The sequence below is a fragment of the Mirounga angustirostris genome, unplaced genomic scaffold, assembly GCF_029215605.1.
Source record: "Mirounga angustirostris isolate CCGP_5_RB_7025 unplaced genomic scaffold, mMirAng1.0.hap1 SCAF_1, whole genome shotgun sequence".
NCBI classification, from domain to species: domain Eukaryota; kingdom Metazoa; phylum Chordata; class Mammalia; order Carnivora; family Phocidae; genus Mirounga; species Mirounga angustirostris.
In genome coordinates this window covers 80765694-80786690 of record NW_026991709.1, presented here as the reverse complement: position 1 = coordinate 80786690, position 20997 = coordinate 80765694, and the positions used below count along the sequence as shown (strand labels likewise).

The following is a 20997-nucleotide window of genomic DNA, read 5'->3' as shown; positions in this document are numbered from 1 at the left end:
CTAAAAATATCAATTTACAGATTTATTTAAGGCTATCAGTTCAATATGTATCACTTTCATTATTTTATATATAATCTTCAACTTGGTATTCTTTCAAAGAGTTTTAGAGAAAGTTTATTTTTATTTTTATTTTTTTTAAAGATTTTATTTATTTGAGAGAGAATGAGATAGAGAGAGAGCATGAGAGGGGGGAGGGTCAGAGGGAGAAGCAGACTCCCTGCTGAGCAGGAAGCCCGATGCGGGACTCGATCCCAGGACCCTGGGATCATGACCTGAGCCGAAGGCAGTGGCTTAACCAACTGAGCCACCCAGGCGCCCGAGAAAGTTTATTTTTAAGTGGATAAAGCACCTTATTTTCTGATAGGTGATTACTTTCTGGTTTTATTGTATCATGATCAGGTAATGTGTGTACTAATGCTACCTTTTGAAGTTTATTTGGATTTTCTCTGTGGCACAGGATATGGTCAGTTTTCATTAGTATTCAATGAGCATTTGAAATACAGTGCTTTGTGTGTTTTCACAGAGAATAGTTCATTATCAATCAGATTTTTTATAGACCTTTTAAATCCTTACTCATTGTTTTCCACCTGATTTCTCATGGATGGTGAGAAGTAAAGTGCCTTTTGGATTGTGCTCTTTTCTCTATTTTTCCTTCCATCTTGTGCTTTATGAATGTTAGCATTGTATAATTTAGTATGTACTATAGAGTAATTTAGCTTATAGAAATAAGTTTATCTTCATTATGATTTATTTATTCATGTAATTGCCCCTTTAGCCTGAATTTTAGTTTATCTGATAGAAATATCACACCTTTGATTTTTCTTTGCATGGTATACTTTTTCCTATCCTTTTATTTTCAATCTTTCTGGATCACTTTGTATTTGTATTTGTTTACTACATAGAACTGGGGGTTTGCTTTTTGGATATTTCAGATTTTTTGCTTTTTTCAGATTTTATTCTGAAAATCTTAAGTGAGGTAAGCCAAATGTATTTTGTTTTTATTTTTTTAAGGAAGCCTTTCACCACTTACTCTGTTTTTATTTGTGCATGTACTTCTGATATTTGGGAATGTGTATTTAATTCCAATGATTACCTTTAGGGTTATAGCTAAAGGTATAGTTCCCTTGATCCTCTATTTCTTTGGGCATTGTTCCTTGCAGTGATAAAATTAGCATTATATTTTCTTTTTCCTTTCACCTCAACTCCTTCATTACCACATTTTAACCATTATCTCAGTATTTGCTTTTATACTGTTAAAACAGGCTTTTAATTCCAATTTTAATTGTGAGATTTAAAGGTTATCTTTTGACTACTACCTTACAGATGAAGCCAATGAATCTTTTCTACCTCCCACCTTCTTTACTTTCTCCTCCCTGTCTGTCTTAATATAAATCTTTTACTCATCGTCAGAGGATATCAGTTTGTTTTACTTTTGCTGTTAAATGTAGTTCTTGCTTATCACCAGAGTTTTTGCTGTGGTCTCCCTGGCCATTTCTTGGTTGCTGAAGCTGTTTCATGAAGAAAGGTTCAGGAAAACAATATTCTTTTGAGTTGTTACATTTTCATATTGTTGGACTCTAGTTTTTATTTTGAAAAACATTTGGCTTTTCTTAAGGATCTTAAAGATACTGCTCTATGACATTCCGGCATTGAATATCACTGTGGGGGAAATCCTAGGCTAGGCAGATGTTCCCTGCCTCCCTCTCCCCCCCCCCCCCCCCGCCATAATTAACTGATGATTTCTTCTGGCTGTTTCTTTACTTGTTGGAATCCAGAACTTGACTGCACCGGGTCTCGGTGTAACCATTCTACGCCATTTTTTCCCTAGCATATGATGTGTTCTTTCAATATCTAAATTTAAGTCTTTCTCGTGCACGCGCTCTCTCTCTCTCTCTCTTTTTTTTTTTTTTAACTTTCAGGAAAGTTTTCTTGAATTGTATCTTGAACTGTTTGTTCTATTGCACTGCTGGAGTTTTCTTATTCAGGGATTCCAGTTATACATACATTGACGTTTTCTCTTTCATTTCCTCCCCCTCCTCCCTTGTCCTCTTTCCTTCCCCCTCCTGTTTCTCTCCCTCCCTTCTTCTTACACACCACCAAATACTTCCTTCACTACTCATTTGTCTGCAGGCTAGATGTCACCCATCACTGTACTTACTGTTTAATTAGGAAGATAAAACATCCTCTTATTAAAGATACCAATGATATCCAAATTTCTAAATGCAATAAACACTTTTCAGATCTTATCCATCCTCAGTGCTGTATTAAACAGTGATGATCAGTCACCTTTCCTTTTTGAAGTTCTGTATCCTTTAGCTATCTGTGACTGTGTGCCCTTCTGATTTTTATAACTTTATGGTTGTTCTTGAGTTGGATTTTGTTTCTATCCTTTGACCATATCATAACTATTAGTCTTAGAATTTAGTTCTTTGTCCACTGGTTTCTAGCTCTATCTATTATCCTGGGACAGGTTTATTCATATACATTGTTTCCTCTTATGACTTAGAAATCTATAATTCTTTTTTTTTTTTTTTAAGTAATCTCTACCCTCAGCATGGGGCTCGAACTCACAACCCCAAGATCAAGAGTTGCACGCTCTGCCGACAGAGCCAGCCAGGCACCCCTAGAAATCTATAATTCTAACCCTGATGTTTTAGATTACTGAATTTCTGATTATTCAACATCAAAGTAAAGATGTTCCTAAAATCTGCCATAGTCCAAACTGCACTTAGCTTCTTTCTTCTAACACTTCTACCTACATTTCTTATCTCATTTTGTGACATCTTCACTTCACTCAACCATCACTTAAGCTAGAAACTTAGGGGTTATCATAGACTCCTTCCTATACCGTCCAGCCCACAACCAATCTGTCACCAAGCTCTAGTTTTACTTTATAAATATCTCCTAATTCTGTCTGCTGTTTTTTAGGTCTACCATCACAACCCTAGTTTAGTCCCCATTTCACTTTGACTGCTGTGTAATAGCCTTCTACCTTCAATCTTGGTTTTCCAGATCTTCCCATCATAAAATCACTTGAGTCATCTGTGCTCAGTGTATGAATCTGATGATTTCACTCTCCATTAATCTCTCTAGTAAGTGTATCCTTAGTACTTAGTACTAGGCCAAGCACTTCTTTAATTTTTGCATTTAATAATTTTAAATATATTTAATAGTTTCTCATACTTAAAGTATTAGGAGTCTACCTCTGCTATTTATAGTTTCTGTTGCTGTTTACTCATGGTGAATTATTTCATGTGGTGCTTCAAAATTTTTTGTTTTGAACATCAGTTGAACTTATTTTGCCTGTGTTAAGTACTGTCTCCAGAGAAATTTTGAATTTGCTTTTTTCAAGTGCCCCAGAGTATCCTTTTTCAGAATCATCTTTTAGGTTAATTTCTTGGCTTGATTTTTCCTATCCTAAGGAGATAGTGTAAATTCAAATCTCAAATCCACCTACAAGCAGGATATTGGTTATAGATTCTTACAGAGTACAAATTTACCCCCACTGAGTCCAGGCTGAGACAGACGATCTTTCTTGTCATCTTCCTGTGCTTATAGGCAGATTTCCCTCCCTCTTTTCTTTTCACTAAGGATGTAGCTTTTCAAGAATCCTGGTTTTAGGGGGCTCCTGGGTGGCTCGGTCGGTTAAGCGTCTGCCTTCAGCTCAGGTCATGGTCCCAGGGTCCTGGGATTGAGCCCCGCATCGGGATCGAGCCCTGCATCGGGCGCCCGGCTCCGCGGGAAGCCTGTTTCTCCCTCTCCCATTCCCCCTGCTTGTGTTCCCTCTCTCGCTGTGTCTCTCTCTGTCAAATAAATAAATAAAATCTTTAAAAAAAAAAAAAAAGAATCCTGGTTTTAGGAAGATCTTTTCTTCAGTCTCTTATGTTGCAAGGGTCTAAGGTCTCAGCTTCTTTCTGGCATTAAAACCCAAGCTCTTAATGTGACCAACAAATGTATAAGACAGTCTCAGTAACAGCTTAGGGCTTATTGCTTTGGTTTTCAGTTCCCTTTTCATTTTTAGACTCGTATTGCCCTTACTTTCTTAGGAACTCAGCTGTGTATTGTAAGGAATGTTTATTAAATTTTCCCCCAGCATTTCTAGGGAGATTTTTTTCCCTCCAGATTATCTGGCCCACTGTATTCTCATACAGGGTTGACACTTGCTGTAGCTCTAACACTTTTCACATTTTTCACATGATCTAACACTTTTCAATTATTTTAGTTCCTGTTTTTGAAGAATCTAAATAAGATTTTAAATCCTGTTGTAAGGAATATTGATGACTAAAGGAAGCAAATGGAATCTTTTCAGAGTTGTAGGTCCTTCTGATACCTCTCTCAAATAGTAAGGGTTCCTCAGTTTTATTTGTTTTGCCAAACAAGTGTTAGCATGTAGTATTCTGTTCTTCACATAGTGCCTTCTCCCCTGGTGGGATTTTTTCTACCTAGAATTTAGGCCCTCTAGGATTTTTTTTTTTTTTTTTTTTAAAGGAAGCCATTTCCCTGCAGCCAGCAGAAAATGAAAGAGTACTACTGAAATCTAATGCTTGGTTACTTGACAATTTCCAGGAATAATAAGCTTCTGTTTCTCCCTCAAACTGTTTCTCTTGAAAAAGGCCAAAATTATGGGTTGTCATTCACTTGAGACAAGTCTATACAAGATGAATTTAAAGTAATCAAAATGTTATGAAACCGAGAAGTTAAATCAACCTTAAAATAGCTGGTTTGGAGGATTGTGGCAAAATATGGACAGCCTTAATCACCTGAGCCACCAACAGGACCAGCTGTATTCTATTATCAATCTGATATATTTTCTTCATATTTTTTTCTTTTTCTTTGCAAATTTTCTTTATTAATGTTGTGAGATAAATACATAGTTTTCACCTAAAGTTTGTTATGTTGTTGTAAACTCTTTGTAAATTCGTGATATTACATAGTATTTTATTTAAACAGCAAATTTACTTAACGACTTTCCCATGTTGTATATTTAACTCCGATTTCTTCCTCTCCTCCCTCTTCTCCTGCTACTTCTGTTATAGATCTGCAGTGAATACCTGAAAATGCATTAAACTTTTTTTTTTCTTAAATGTATTTAGGATAAATTTCCAGATAGAATTACTGGGTAAAAGTCTTTTCACATTTTTAAGATTTTTGACACATAGTGCCAAATTACTTACCAAAAGCATGGTATAAAGTTATATTCTCCCAACAATTTACCATTGTCTTAAGCAGACCACTTTGATTATGTCGAACCAGGGGTCCATGGGACAGAGGTGTGGTGCTGATGGTTTCTTTATGGTTTTTCTTCAGGACATGGTGCCTGTCATCGTTGATTACTGCCTGCTGTTGGAGCGAAAGTAAGTATACAGTGCCTGTCAGGTTCAATTATTTTGAACCCAGATTGCCTCTTGTTTATATTATAATTTACTGTTATGAAGTCTATGAATTTGGGTATTTTTTTTAAGAAAGTTTAATTTACAGAAACTTGATTAACAATTTCCGGTCCATTTACCTAGTAAAACTAACTTTTCCAAAATAGATGCTGTGGGTTTATCAGCTATATGTTTGTGTGGCCGGATAGTGGAGGCAAACATAGCTAACAAAAGAGCAATCCTACTAAAAGATCTTAAAAGTAAAAGTGTATGATTCATGTCCTGTAAATATATCCTCTTTTATGAACTATCACTAAAACAGTTTTACACACCACCCAAAAAAGGGCAAAATTCAGAGTGCTTCTGGTGTTGGTTTTTAGAGCCTTTTGTTGAAAAGATAGCAGTGTAAATACACTTTGATTTGGCTTTGTTGGTTTAGATAGTAACTGTATAAATTAACCAACCTTTGCTAGCTCACAGTTTTTTCACACTTAAAATAATAGCTCCTCTCTTGCCAGGTATTGTTGTAGGCCCTTTACATTAATTTATCTAATTTTTATAACAGTGAGGTAGGTATTATTATCCTCTTCATTTTACATAGGCGATTCCAGAGGCAGAAAGCCATTAAAGAACTTGGCCAAAGCTAACTCACACTTCTTTTGAGGAGCAAAGATGGGATTCCAATTCAGGCAGTCTGGCTCCTGAGTTCTTGCTCTTAACCTTAAACTAGTTTGTTTCTGAGTGGTAGACAACTGTGAGGATCCAGTGCAGATACTCCTAAAACCCTGTACAGCACTGACCTGACTCATGAATTTATGTTCAGGTAGCCAGAATCATAAAACATTGGATCATACTTTGAAAGTATGAATGTATATGAATGTTATCAAGAGGGCAGTTATTTGCTATGTCAGACCATTAAGTCATGAAGAGCTATAGTTTCTGTTACGTCCATTCCAATGTTTCAGCTATACAGTGTTATATGTTACTATCCATTGGAGTATGTTGTGTTCATGGTTGGGGTATCGGTGAAAACATTGCTTTATGTTACTCATTTTCTCCTCTGTGAGGGCCTAAGGGAAAAATTTCCCTCAGGTCTACTGCCAGAAATACTTTTGCGTCTCCTGAACAGCTAGTTCACTTTTAGCTAATGGGCAGTGAATTGTATTGCTAATTAACTTTCCTAGAAAGCTAAGAGCCATGATAGCTTTTCGTAACTTGGTTTTCTCTTTACCCCACTTTTCAGACTCCCTTACTTTTATTTATCTTTATTTTTTAAAAGTAGCTCAGTAGTTTATGGATCAGTTTTACATATTTAATCCTCATAATTGCAGTGTAAGGTAATGTTTTTCTCATTTTCAGATGAGGAATTTGAAATGTAGAGATGTTCCTAATACTAATAAGTACTGGAATCAACCCAAATCTTCAAGTTGACATAATTATGAGATAAAATAAAGTACCTAAGACTGAATTTTGTTTAGAGTAAGAAGGCATATCTTTGTAAAATGGATTATTTCCACCTAGAATGGTACCTGGCACAAAGTAGTTATCCAGTACCTGATGGATGAATTAATGAAATAATTCTGCCTCTTGGTTTGCAGGGTGACTTATCTTGAATATGTGAATACTACTCTCACAGTGATGTAAAGTTAAAATGGTCCTACTAGTTGTAAGATGAAGGATTATATAGGGAAAATGAAAAAATAGGTTCATTCTTTCAGAAATACTCATTTCCAAAATTTTCTGAAAGAAACTTTTCTTTTTTATATGATTTGAAAAAGAAATATTTCCAATTTTATGTAATCTATGGACTGGCTGAGAATGCAATAATTACTTCATTAAATCATAGCCTATAACCTGGAAGATAAGATCTGGTCTAGATTTTTACCAAATTAGGATCTATTTATTATTTTTTTGCTTTTACCAACTTCTTTCTTTCCGTTAAATTTCCCTGACTCCTTAGCATGTTCTCTCCTGGGCTGTGTCAGAAACAAATACAGTATTTGTTGTTGGAGATCTCAGAGAAAAATACCAGCAGTTATAATATATACCTAACCTCCAAAGGGAAGGAAGATCTCAAGGGTCCTTTTCCCAGCTCTTCCCTCTCTCTCTCCTTCCTCCACTCATACATACTAGATATACTAGATACACTCATACATGCCTAGATCCAGGGCCAGGGATATTTTCGTGGGACCGTAGTGTAAATAGTATGACTTCCTTCTCTCTGGATTCCATTTTCAAAGGCTGAAGACCAGGGTGCCTGGGTGGTTCAGTCGGTTAAGCGTCTGCCTTTGGCTCAGGTCATGATCTCAGGGGCCTGGGATCAAGCCCTGAGTTGGGCTCCCTGCTCAGCGGGGAGCCTGCCTCTCCCTCTCCCCCTCCACCCTGTTCATACTCTCTCTCTCAAATGAATTAAAAAACAAAAACAAAAACAAAAACTTCAAAGGCTGAGGACCGGATTGTACTAGAACCTACTTCTGCTTGGGAGTAGTCCAGCATATGTGTTCTTAACTCTCTTTCCCCCACTTTTTCTGTTCTCAAGATTTTAGTAAGGGCAGAAGGGACAGGGCAGCATTCCCAGCAATGTAAGAAATGCGATACTAGTTATTGGGTCAAATGTTACCTTTTGTGTTCTAGACTGTGCACTTTTATGCTTGCTTAGTTCTCACCATCCTGGCTTTTCTTTTTCATCAGAAAGATCCCATATATGGGGTCAAATAGGCCAGTTGATCAACCTCAATTCTTTGTGTCTAGGTCATCTTTCAGTCTCCTTCCATTCCAGACATGCAATGATTAAAGATAGATTAGATATGAAAACTCTGTATATACTTTAAATAGCTCAGTGTACTCACTCTCAAATGGTAGAGTTTTTATCATTTTTCTTAGAGTTGCCATAGACAGTCAGGTTAAAAGTGCTCAATTCCCTAGGATAAATTGAAGTGGAGGCTTCAGATGTATGTAGCTTCAATCCAGTATGATATCTTTCTTCCTAAGCTGGACCCTCTCTTTATGCCATCTTCTTTGACATTTGGTTCCATTAATGTGGAGGGTCTTCTCTTCCACATTCCCAAATTTTTGAAATATCTGAGCCATTAAGACTGCTTTAAAGAATGCTTAGATTGGGGGCACCTGGGTGGCTTAGTCGGTTAAGCGTCTGCCTTCAGCTCAGGTCATGATCTCAGGGTCCTGGGATCGAGCCCCCCATCAGGCTGCCTGCTCAGACAGCAGGGAATCTGCTTCTCCCTCTCCCTTTGCCCCTCCCTGTCATGCTTGCTCATTCTCTCTTTCTCTCTCAAATAAATAAATAATCTTTAAAAAAAGAAAGCTTAGATTGTGCATAACACAAAATTTTACAAAACATAATCTAGTTCTCAGCTAATTTCAGGTAATTTCCTCCACTTCTGGGGTCATCACTTAGACACTCAATCCTGGCCCCCTAATGCCTTTTATCTTAATATCTTCTGATAGAGTACATTGTTTTTATAGTCACCTCTTTTACACACAGTTTCTTATGTAAGTCCAATTATAAACAAAATACATATTCTGAACTGATTTTAACTGAGTACCACAACTGGTGCACTATGATCACTGTTACTTCAGTAATAATTCATAGAATCCCATATCCAGCAGTAACAGTAATTGAACTAGTGTATATATGTATTCCCATTTGTACTTAAGAATTCTTTTATAGTGTAAAATCCTTTTACTGTGGCAGGAACCACATTTTTTTTTTCTCTTTAGGGCATACTGACCTGTATGTTATAGGCATCTTTTTTGGTTAAAATTGGCTTTATAGTCTTTTTGTGAATTGTTTAAAATCAGAAGTGACAGGAAATTCTGTTTTTGAAGACTTGTACTTTTATTTTCATAATTTGATTTCTTTCACAGTTTACTTTCAATTTGGTAGTGTATATTTTCTTTTTAGTATTAGACAAAAGGTACATCTTCAGCTTTATGTAGGACATTTAATGATTTGTCATTTTGCCTTTAAAACGATAGGCATAATTTCAGTTTATTTTGAAAATAGGTCCAGCGTTTATTTGAACTATAATCATAATTTTGAACAGTGTTTAAAAATAGGTTCTGTGTTTTTGTATATGAATTATATCTCAATAAAGCCATTATAAGACAAAATGGGTGCTGTGTGTAGATGATCTTGACCACTTTGAGCTTGTATCACTGTAAGCAGATATCCAAAAAAGAAGCCATCATTCAGATGACTTGAATTACATATAAATCTGAACCAGAAATATTTGTTAGATCTAAAGTGAATCTGAAGTGGTCTTTTGATAGCCAGGGTTTTTGTTCATTCTTGTTCAACGTCAATATTATCGTTTGAGAAACAGAAAGATCGTAATTATCAAGCATGGTTGAGAAATTGGATGTTTTAGATACTGTTTTCTTGATAACTGCATGTTAATATTTTAAACATCAAAGCTAGGTGAAAAAGATGCCATGCCTTTATTTTATAACAGCTGTATTGAAATATAATTTCAGACACCATAAAATTCCCCCTTTTTAAAGTGTACAGTTCAGTAGTTTTTAGTATATTCATAGAGTTATACAACCTTTAGCAGAATTAAGCCATGCCTTTTTTAAAGGAAATCTTCACAAACTGTGATACTTCTATCAGAAAATAGAGCAGTTTGAACATCATTTCTTATAGTTCATTTGAACTTTGCCATTACTTTTGTAAATAAGGAGAGCAGCCCAAATCAACTTTGAATTTATTGAGTCCTGCGTACATTTACAGGGGATTTATTTATTTGGCTCCAGTTATATCCGTAGTAAAGACTGGCAAGTTTTTGTTTGTTTGTTTGTTTTTTAAGATTTTATTTATTTATTTGACAGAGAGAGACTCAGCGAGAGAGGGAACACAGGCAGGGGGGGTGGGGGAGGGAGAAGTAGGCTTCCTGCGGAGCAGGGAGAAGTAGGCTTCCTGCGGAGCAGGGAGCCCAATGCAGGACTTGATCCCAGGACTCTGGGATCATGACCTGAGCCGAAGGCAGACACTTACTTAAGGACTGTGCCACCCAGGCACCCCAAGACTGGCAAGTATTAAGGACTGAGGCTCTTGCTCCCCTTCTGACAGTCTGGCTTTGTACTGATAATCAAAGCTGAGTTCTTCACATGCTTAAAATTGCAAAATTGATAATGCACAAAGTGAATTTGGCCATTTTCTCTATCAGTTTGAAATTATGAATGGTAAACCCCAAATAATGTCTTTAATATACTCATATTAATGTAAAGTGATGTTATGTAGAAAGAAGACCTCTTTGGCTCTCTGTTACTCAGAGTGGACTTTGTATTGTACTGGCTACGGGGTGGCCAAGTTTGAAGCGATAAACAGCAGTTTTAAAGTTAGGACTTCAGGAAACAAAGTCAGCACCCTCGAGTATAATTCCGAAATATAGAAAGAAACACAAGAGCTAAACACTTTTTTTTGGTATGTACTTTTCTTTCTTCCTTCTTGCTTGATGCTCTAATAAATATTCTCCCAAAATGATGAGAACATGTCTTTGAGTTTTGTTTTATTTTTACTTTAAAGTAGGGATACCAATAGGAGTTGCTGAGTTTTATTTTTCTTACTTCTTTATTTATAGGCTCTGACTGGTTAAGAAAGAAACATATAGTTTTGCCATTAATCTTACCAGCATTACATGCTGCTGTTTATTACAGGACTGCCTGGTTTGTCACCTTTTATGCTCTGTTTACTGAATTTTTCACTCTTTAATTTTCCTGCTTAGGGCTTTTGGTGTCGAACTAAAATATATAATTATCTTCCCTAGCATGTTGTTTTTAACAACACATTACAGAGTGGAAGGGCTAGCAAATATGGCATTTTCTTTATATTCATTAGAGTTACTTTGTTACTCTTTATCTTTGTTGCAGTAAAGTTTCATTAATCTCAGTTTCTTTTACTTGGTTAGTAATTGGTAATCACAAAAATGTGATAGACTATTGATTAAAATGAAACTAACATGAAAAATATGAAGCAGAGGGGAAAACTGATGTAAAAATTACATTTGTGGATATGAGGAAAAAAATAAATGGATATGGATTTCCCTCCTAGGATATTGCATATACTGTTTATTGAAAAGTGGCATGTGGTTCTGATGCATTTGTAGCCAGTTCTCTTAGCATCTGTCCCATTCCAGGACTTCAGCTGAGGCAAGGACCCCATCCTGCTCCTTCCAGAATCTTTCTTGACCTTTTTATGGAACTTGTCATGAAAGACCAAACCTGCAGATGAACCAGCTACCACTTTTCACAAGTGACATGATACACATAGGAAGAGATAACTCATTCAGTAAAAAATAGTCTTAACAGATAAATAGAATTAGCACAGTTATTTTTTTTAAATGATTTATTTATTTATTTGAGAGAAAGATCGCACACGTGCGAGCCGCGGGAGGAGCAGAGGGAGAGAATCTTCAAGCAGACTCCCTGCTGAGTGCAGAGCCCCAACAGGGACTCAAATCTCAGGACCCATGAGACCATGACCTGAGCACGATCCAAGAGTCGGATGCTCAACTGACTCAGCCACCCAGGTGCCCGAGCACAGTTTTTCTTATTAAACAACAAAAGGGAATGAATGAATCGGGTGAATGATAACAAGGTAGTACAATGTATGAATGGGAACATGGAAAACATTTAATTTTGCCAGTCATCAGAGAATTAAAAACAGTGATATTATTTAATTTATACTTAAAAAAAATTTATGTATTTGACACAGAGAGAGAGAGAGCGCACAAGCAGGGGGAGCTGCAGAGGGAGAGGGAGAAGCAGGCTCCCCACTGAGCAGGGAGCCTGACCCCAGGATCCTGAGATCATGACCTGAGTCAAAGTCAGACACTTAACCTGAGCTACCCAGGCGCCCCTCGTTTACACTTATTAAATTATCTGGTAGAAAAACCAAACATAATTGTCTGGTGAAACTGTACAATTCTACATTGCTGGTGGCAATGTAAATTGGTGCTGTGATACTTTTTGAAGATGATTTAGTAATACATTTCAAATGCCACAAAATTTTTCATACCTTTTGACTTAAGATAAATTTCTTTTTTTTTTTTAAGATTTTATTTATTTATTCGACAGAGAGTGAGAGAGTACAAGGAGTAGTAGAGGGAGAGAGAGAGAGAGAAGCAGGCCTCCCGCTGAGCAGGGAGCCCGATGCGGGGCTCTTTCCCAGGACCCTGAGATCATGACCTGAGCCGAAGGCAGACACTTAACCATCTGAGCCACCCAGGCGCCCCTTAAGATAAATTTCTTAAAGTAGAATGACTAAGGAACTAAGTCCCCCAAATGGGAAAGACCGTATGTAGATAATCATTGTGACATCACTCATGATAGTAGAATACTGGAAGTAAGTGATATATCCAACACTACAGGAATACTTAAGTAAATTCTATTGTTTCAGTATGGTGAAATGTTGTGAGTTAAACAAAATGGTAAATTTAAAGAGTAGGTGGTATCTTAGAATGATGCTTATATAATGTTGTGGAAAGTGGAATTTGGAATTATATCTCTGAGTATAAAATTATATATGGACTATTTGCAGAAGAAATATGAAATAAATAAAACAAATATTGAGTGTAGTACATTTAGATTAATTTAAAAAAATTTGTTTCTGCAATAAGATAGATTCCAGATATATATATTTTTAAAGAGTGAACATTTTTTCCCTCTTCGTCAATAATCACCACCTAAACCCTTTGGGAAGCAAGGGATAAGAACTAGATAAAGAAACATCTTGATGCTCTAATAATCTTACCATGTAATGCTGGTAAGATTAATGGCAAAACTATATGTTCTTTCTTAACCAGTCAGAGCCTATAAATAAAGAAGTAAGAAGAATAAAACCCAGCAACTCCTATTGGTATCCCTACTTTAAAGTAAAAATAAAACAAAATTCAAAGACATGTTCTCATCATTTTGGGAGAATATTTATTAGAGCATCTGGAGATCAGTTGGGAATATTTAGATATCAGGAAAGAGGAAAGGATAAATAGGAATAGTCTTTTTTTTTTTTTTTAAGTAGTCTCTGCACTGAATGTGGGACTCAAACTCATGACCCCAAGATCAAGAGTCACATGCTCTACTGACTGAGCCAGCTAGATGTCCCTAGGAATAGTCCTTTTTCATATTTTTCTACTTCATCATGTTCATTGTACTACCCACTGACATATCACCATTGTCTTTAAGAAACAGTGTGCCATAAGAGATTCAACATAGGATTTAGGTCAGAAGGCTGAGTTCAAATTCTGATTCTATCACTTGTTGGCTATGTGACTTTCTGCAAATAATTTATTCAGCTTTTCTTGGTTGTAAAAATATTGGGGGAATTCATTAAGATACTACATGTAAAATGTTTTTCACAGTATAAAGCTCTATGCAAGTATTGTTACTGTTTTTGTTAAACTTGTCAGTTGAAATAGGAAAAAGAGGAGAAAGAGCAGACTGAATTTAGTGAATGCTCAGAATATTCCTAAAAGTGTGTTTTTTCTTTTTCTCTTACAGGGATCTTTTATTTAGCCAGATGTATGACAAACTAAGTGAGAATTCAGTGGCCAAAGGAGTGTTTTTGGAGTGCCTTGAACCATATATTTTAAGTGATAAATTGGTGGGAATGACCCCCCAGGTAATGAAAGACTTGATTGTTCACTTCCAAGATAAAAAGTTAATGGAAAATGTGGAAGCCCTCATTGTACATATGGATATCACCAGCCTAGATATTCAGCAGGTGAGTTTATAGAAAATTTACTAATATACAGAATAAACATCATTCCTTTATTGCTTATACTTATCTGACTGATTTGGCCCCATTGTGCCTTCCATCAACCCCATTTATTTACTGAGCACTTTTGGGAAGATGTTTCTTAAACTTGTATTTGTCAATATATTTCTTAGGACTGTTCTTTAATGAAAGCTGGATTATGAACTCCTACAAGCCAAGAGTCTTCTATCTCTTTGACATCCCCCACAGCACTTAGCATAAAGTTTACATTTGGTAGTTGCTCAATAGATGCTTATTGACTGATCCTTCTTCATCCATTTGTTTATTCAGTAGTACCAGTTTTCATCCTGCAAGTGAATTTCAACTATGAGTACTTTTGCATGAATAATAGAGTATTTTCACTTCTAAGAGTATGAAGCCATTTTTCAGAAAGCTACTTTGTGTGTCCAGAGTTGATAACTTCTATGCAGTGAGTTTTGAAATGCACAACATACTATAAGAAGGAAATTACAGGATGTCTTAGCTCGATCAGCCAGCCCGTTGTTTTTAAACATACCTCCAGTACATCTGAGGTCTCTGCAATAAGTTTCAGTCTTAATTGAGGAGCAGTATATACTTTGGCCTTAGACATTTCACTCTTATTGAGTTCCGTGTAAGTCCTAGTAATGGGCATGCCACTCCTACAAAGGCACAGAAGTGCAAAGATGCTAATAAGTAAGCCCTGTTGAGTTAAAATATGGATGACTTAAAAGATCTTAGAAAAACCAAGAGTAGTTTTTTGGTTTTTGGTTTTTTTTAATGTGCAAAATCACATAAAGTGAAGGACTTGGAGAAATGGTTACTGTTTTCTTCCTGGAAGCTCTTTATGAATGGCTGTGAGTTTGCAAAGTAAAGCCAGATCCTCTTTAATGTATGCCTTTCTGTTGTATGGGTAATTTAGCATAGTCTTCATGTCAGGTAATAGTTCCAGTGATTTGAGAGCATGTTATCAATCTAGTTTTATTTATGTATCACCAGTATAAGAGAAATTTCTCATTTCTTGTCTTCCCAATATTTTTAGCTTTTCCCCAACACTATATAAATATGCTCTACTCTTTTTTTATGTTAAAACAATTTTAAAAATCTTCTTTTCAGTTTCCCTTCTCTCCATAGGAAGACTTCTTCCCTGTGGGTTACTGCCCCAAGTCGCTCTTCCCAGTCACAGCCAGATGTCTTGAAAGCATTGTCTAGGTTGTACTTCCATTTTCCCCACATCCTAATAACTTTTCAGCCTTGCTTTCAATGAAGTCAGCAGTGCCCTCCCTGTCCACTGTACCAAGTCATATTCTTACTCTTTCAGTAGCATTTGTTTGTTAATTCAAGAAGCATTGATTGTCAGGTTCCCAGGATGCTTCAGTGACCCTAGTGGACAACGCTTATCCTCTCAGAGGCTTACATTTTATTATTTTTTTTAAAAGATTTTATTTATTTATTTGACAGAGAGACACACAGTGAGAGAGGGAACACAAGCAGGGGGAGTGGGAGAGGGAAAAGCAGGCTCCCTGCTAAGCAGGGAGCCCGATGCGGGGCTCCATCCCAGGACCCTGAGATCATGACCTGAGCCGAAGGCAGACGCTTAACGACTGAGCCACCCAGGCGCCCCCAGAGGCTTACATTTTAGCCAAAAAGTTTGATAGTAAACAGATAAACCAGAGGTATAAAAAATAAGTGTTATGTTAAAAGTCAAATAGGTAGTACTGTAGAAAGAGGATGTAAGGCTATCTTAGATTGCTTAACTGTAGAAAATCTTCCTGAGGAGGTAACATTGAGTCTGAAATCCGAATGACAAGAAGAATCAGTAATGCAGAGATCTTGGAGAAGATTGTTCCAGGTAAAAGCAACAGCTAATGCAAAAAAAAAAAAAAAAAAAAAGGTGTCGAATGTTAATGTTACAGATAAAAGGCAAACAGGCTGGGAGCTTGGTTGAAAAAGAGAGGTAGACCTTTCAAGGCAAGGTATAGATTTTTCCATTTTATTCTTAGTGCTCTGGGAAATCATTAAAAGGTTTTAAGCAAGATGACTCTGGTTTACTTTAGGGATAACAGAATGAAGGTGGGAGCCAAGTACAGAAGTAAGGAGATTAGGTACTGGTCCAGGAGACGGTCCTGACCAGAGATGGTCACAGTGAGATGGAGAGAGATGACTTGATTTTGGATATGTTTTGGCAGTAGGGTTGATGTGCTGATGAATTGGATGCAAGGGTGTAGAAGTGTGGGAAAGAAAGAGTTTAAGGATGACACTTAGTTTTTTGGCTTGAGATAAAGGTGGATAGTGATTCCTCTAAGAAGATTGGAAGACTGGGTAGGTCTAAGTTTGAGAGACAAAATGAGGAGTTCTGTTTTGCCATTTTATTTTGAGATAGACATTCAGGTGAAGAGATCAAGTAAGTGGTTGGATATATGAGTCAGAGGGGAGGTAAATGTGTTACTCATCAGTACAGAGATGTATGATCACAGCACTGGCTGAGAGAGGGCAGTGAGAGAAGGGAAAAGGGCCCAGAACATGCCTTAGTCTACGAAGACTCTTCCATGACACTTCACTTCTGTTTTTCCTCTTAATTCTCTGGCTGCTCCTTACTCTCCTTTACCACCCTCTCCTCTTCTACTTCAGCCCTCTTCCCTTGTCACTCTGTATAACATATCCCTCATAGGAACAGAATATAGAGTACACTGTAAGTCATCGCTGTTCCTCTTCTAAATATTTTCTGAAATTAATTTCTCTCCATCTTTAAACACTTCAAGCTTCTTGCTGCCTTGAGACTTCATCTTTATTGCTTCAGCCTGCATAGTCCTTAAATTCCATCTCTGCTTTTGGCTCATATGCATGCATTCTTCAGGCCCTCGCTTAAATATTGCTTCCTCAGGGGTGACCTGAATACTCTATACACCAAATCAGGTTCCTTTGTAACAAATCACATTTGTAAATGAATTAAATGTGTAATTGAGTATCTCCCCTAGTTTTAGCTCACACTGTTTTGTGCCCCTCCCTTCTTTTGGTTAGTGTCCAAGATGAACAGTAGTTCTGTAAGGGTAGAGACTACGTCTGGGTTTGTTTGATCCTAGCAGTGGCCCTGACTATAGATGTTCAGTTAAATAATTTGTAGAGCTGTTGACCAAGGGTAAAATGAATATGGAAAAGGGGTAGATAGAGAAAAAAGTAGACATTGGGGATGTTTAAAAGTAGCTATTGTACAATTAAAAGTAGTATTGAACCTCCAACAACTCTTACCCTGGCATTGTGTTTGAGTACTGTTGACCCTTGAACAACATGATTCTGAACTACACAGGTCTGTTTATATGTGGACTTCTTTCAATAAATACAGCACAGTAGTGTAAATGTATTTCCTCTTCCATATAATTTTCTTAATAACATTTTCTTTTCTCTGTCCTACTTTATAGTAAGAATACAGAATATAATACATATAATGTATGAAATTAAGTGTTGCTTGACTGTTATCAGTAAGACTGCCCGGTGACTGTAGGCTATTAGTAGTTGAGTTTTGGGGGAGTCAAAAAGTTATATATGGAGTTTTGACTATGCAGAGGGATAGGGAGGTGTCAGCATCCCTAACCTCCACATTGTTCAAGAGTCACCTGTACTTCAGTTTTTTTCAGAGAAGGACTAAGAAAAATTAGGGAAGAGTATTCAAGATTTTCTCCACTGTTAAAGCTCTAAGGAAGATAATTGGTGAGACCCAATTGTATGGAATAAGCGACTCTTCCTTTTTACAGGTAGTTCTCATGTGTTGGGAAAATCGTCTGTATGATGCTATGATCTATGTCTACAACAGAGGCATGAATGAATTTATAAGTCCAATGGAGGTAAGATACTTCCCAACTTGGACACATATTTAATATTGTCTGTTAAGAGCTTTTTCCTATTATCCATTTGCTTTGAATAGTTTGTTTTCATCCAGTCGCTTAATTCCTTGTAGATTTATTATTAGACTTATACCCATTTTAGCTTGGGAATTTAGGTAGCCTTTAATTTCACACCTTCTGCCATTGCTTTCTTTTTTATCTGCATAAGTAGGTATTTAAATCCCAGGGAACAAATAGATACAATTAAAGATAATGCTTGCCTGTTAGACTTTAAGTTTTGTTTTTTCTCCTCCCTAAGATTTTTGATGTTATAGTACATTTTCCAAAAGGTATAAGAAATTTATTTTATATACTTATTGTGTGTAGCAAATATACTGTTGAGAAATACTCTTTGTAGATACATTGTGCTGGGGGAGGGTCCTGATAACAGTGAAAGATCATTATTTGTTAATTGCTGATTTGTTGCTTTTCCCAGTTCAGCGTTTACAGCATGCATTATAATTTACTCTCCTTATCGCTAAAAAGCATTTGGGCTTATTTTAAAAAGAACCAAATGCCATATCCATCTTGTTATTTGCCTTAAATTGAGGACAGAATATAGATAATGGATTGTGGATATATGTAGTACCCTGCCAGCCCATTGTTTTATTACAATGACTAATTACCTGGCTCACAAGAGCCAGGCATCTGCAGAAAGCATCCAAGCAACTTTTTTTTTTTTCACATTTAATGGCCATCCAAAACTATCTTCAGTATTACTAAGCCAGCAGTTATCTTTTGATATTTCAGGCTTCATTAAACACACTTAACTTGGTAGGTGAGTATCACTCTAATTCAAAACTCCTCCAGTTTTGGTTGCACCCCTCTTCTCTTGGTCAATTTCCAGAATGAGTGCCACAGCCCTCTTCCCCTGGTTTTGACGCTGATTGTGTGTCTAGTTAAGTAGTCTTTACATTTAACACCTCTCAGCTGCTTCCCCAGTACTTCCCTGGTAAGAGTTGTCAGCCGTGTCCTCAATGAGATCCAGGATCTCCCTGCACACAAAAAATGTTTTCTATCTCACTACTAAACCACAATTAGGAAGAATTAATGCAGTTTCTGTAAGATGCCCCCATCGGATGGCCCACTGAGGGAAAGTCCCGAGAAATTCCCAGAGAATCTGGGGAGAGCCCTGGGCGGACAGAGGTCCCCATATGGGCCATCATATGTGAGACATCCCAGTTATGGGGGTCTCCTGATCCTGTGGGGGCATCCACCAAATGTGGGGTGCTCTGCTTGGATGGGGGCCTGTGGTGCCCACAGTGAAAGACTTCACCTAAGACAGAACAAAAAAGATAAAAGTTTATTGAATACACTGCAAGGGAGTAGTGGGCAGAGGAGAGACTTCAACAAGACAGTGGTGAGGGGCCACAGTTATAGGGTGGAGTGAGGGAGTATGGGGATGTTTGGAGTTTTCTCTTTTTTTGGTAATCTCTATTAGAAACTGTGCCTTGTTGTAATTGGTCAGTTAGGGCCTGTGGCTGTTTCGAGGTGGGTCACTTAATGAGACTGTTTGCAGTCAGCTCAGTAGTAGCTCTGGGCCCTTTTACCTTGATCAGATTTCCATTGCTCAGCCCTTTGCCTAAAATCTGCCTCTACAATTTCTAGTTTTTCTCAAAGTAATCTTTAGAAACAGATCCTGATTCAATACATTCTGTGGTGATAAAAATGATTGCAGGGTTTTTGTTTTAGGGCTTTTTAAGTTTTAGTTTTGTGTGTTTCATTCCTCAAAGTCTGGTTTGCATTTATACCTATACACCTCAGATGGACTGCTGGCCTATTAAGGTTGACTTGTTTTGTGTTAAGAGAAGTTTTCAAGTTTAATGGTTTTCTGAAAGAGCTTGGTATTAAGTAGTCATTTGGAGAGGTTAGCTAGCAATGGGAGGTTAGGGGCACGCTGTGATTCCTTTTTTATAATTTTCTGCCCACAAGGAAATCACTTGTCCATGTTTAGTTATTTTTGTACTTAAAGAGGTCTAAATTAAAAGGTGTCCTGCCTCTTGAAATTTTCTAGGTTTTCTAGAATGACAGTGGTCATCACATCTGAGATGACTACCACAGTTTTCTGATGAAATCTTTCCTTAGTTCTACCTTTGGCTCCTTCTGAGGTAAAAGTAGTGCCTTGAGTTGAGAGTAAAGACTTTTCCTCTCGCAATTTAGGTCCCAGGGGTAGGGGAAGGGCTGCGAATTAACTGGCAAAAGACCGATTAACAGCAGAAAAGATAAGGTTTATTCACACAAGAACTAGGAGCACTTAGTAAAGGGTACTTTACTGATTAGAACAGAACTAAAGGTTTATATACCGGTTTAGCAAAATGTTGGGTAGCGGGAGGGAGAGACTTAGGGTTTCCCTGGGAAAGAAAATATGGATTGGTTTTTTGGGCTTTTGGATGCTAATGAACAGTTTAATTTACATTTCCCAGTGCTAAGGGTCTGTTCTTTCCCACACAGGTAACTCCCTCTGAGGAAGGCCAGTGTAGTTTTGTCATCAATCCTACTGTGTTTTCACAGGCTATGCTTAAATTTAGATGTTTCCTTTTGTGTCTGCTGTTGTTCAGATGTTTTCATTTTAAAGTAAGCTTCATTACCATTTTGGTAGGCTATTAATCCCTTCATTCTCTTACTATTGTTTTTAAATAAAGCATTTTGAATAACCTAAGGATATTTTATATCAGAAATTACAATCTCAACAAAGACCTTCATCTAACTGGTATTTATTAAATGGTTTCTTTGAGTGAGGAATATGACAATTGTCTCCCAGTGATCCTTCGATAATAGTTCACGGCCACATTAAAAGTTTTATATTTAATCTCAATAGCAAATACCTAATTCAGTCAGGGAAAGGTGATTAATAGCATAAGATTCTTGATTATGTTTTTGAAAATACTCTTTTTTAAAAATGATGGTGATTGTTTTCTTTTTAATTTCAATGCAGAAACTTTTCAGAGTCATTGCTCCTCCTCTGAATGCAGGAAGGACGCTAACAGGTATAATT

General features: G+C 36.9%; 1 protein-coding gene across 4 annotated transcripts in view; it reads left to right on the top strand.

Moving 5' to 3' along the window:
- VPS8 (VPS8 subunit of CORVET complex) overlaps positions 1-20997 on the top strand; it is a 252839-nt gene that overhangs the window by 77738 nt on the left and 154104 nt on the right. For all 4 annotated transcript variants that reach the window (XR_010409242.1, XM_054504291.2, XM_054504292.2 and 1 more), the window contains exons 21-24: positions 5308-5354; positions 13887-14109; positions 17874-17963; positions 20938-20989. Coding sequence is in view for 3 of the 4 variants with exons in the window: in XM_054504291.2 (XP_054360266.1) it covers positions 5308-5354; positions 13887-14109; positions 17874-17963; positions 20938-20989 (412 nt within the window). In the remaining variant the exon portion in view is untranslated. The remainder of the gene's footprint in view (positions 1-5307; positions 5355-13886; positions 14110-17873; positions 17964-20937; positions 20990-20997) is intronic.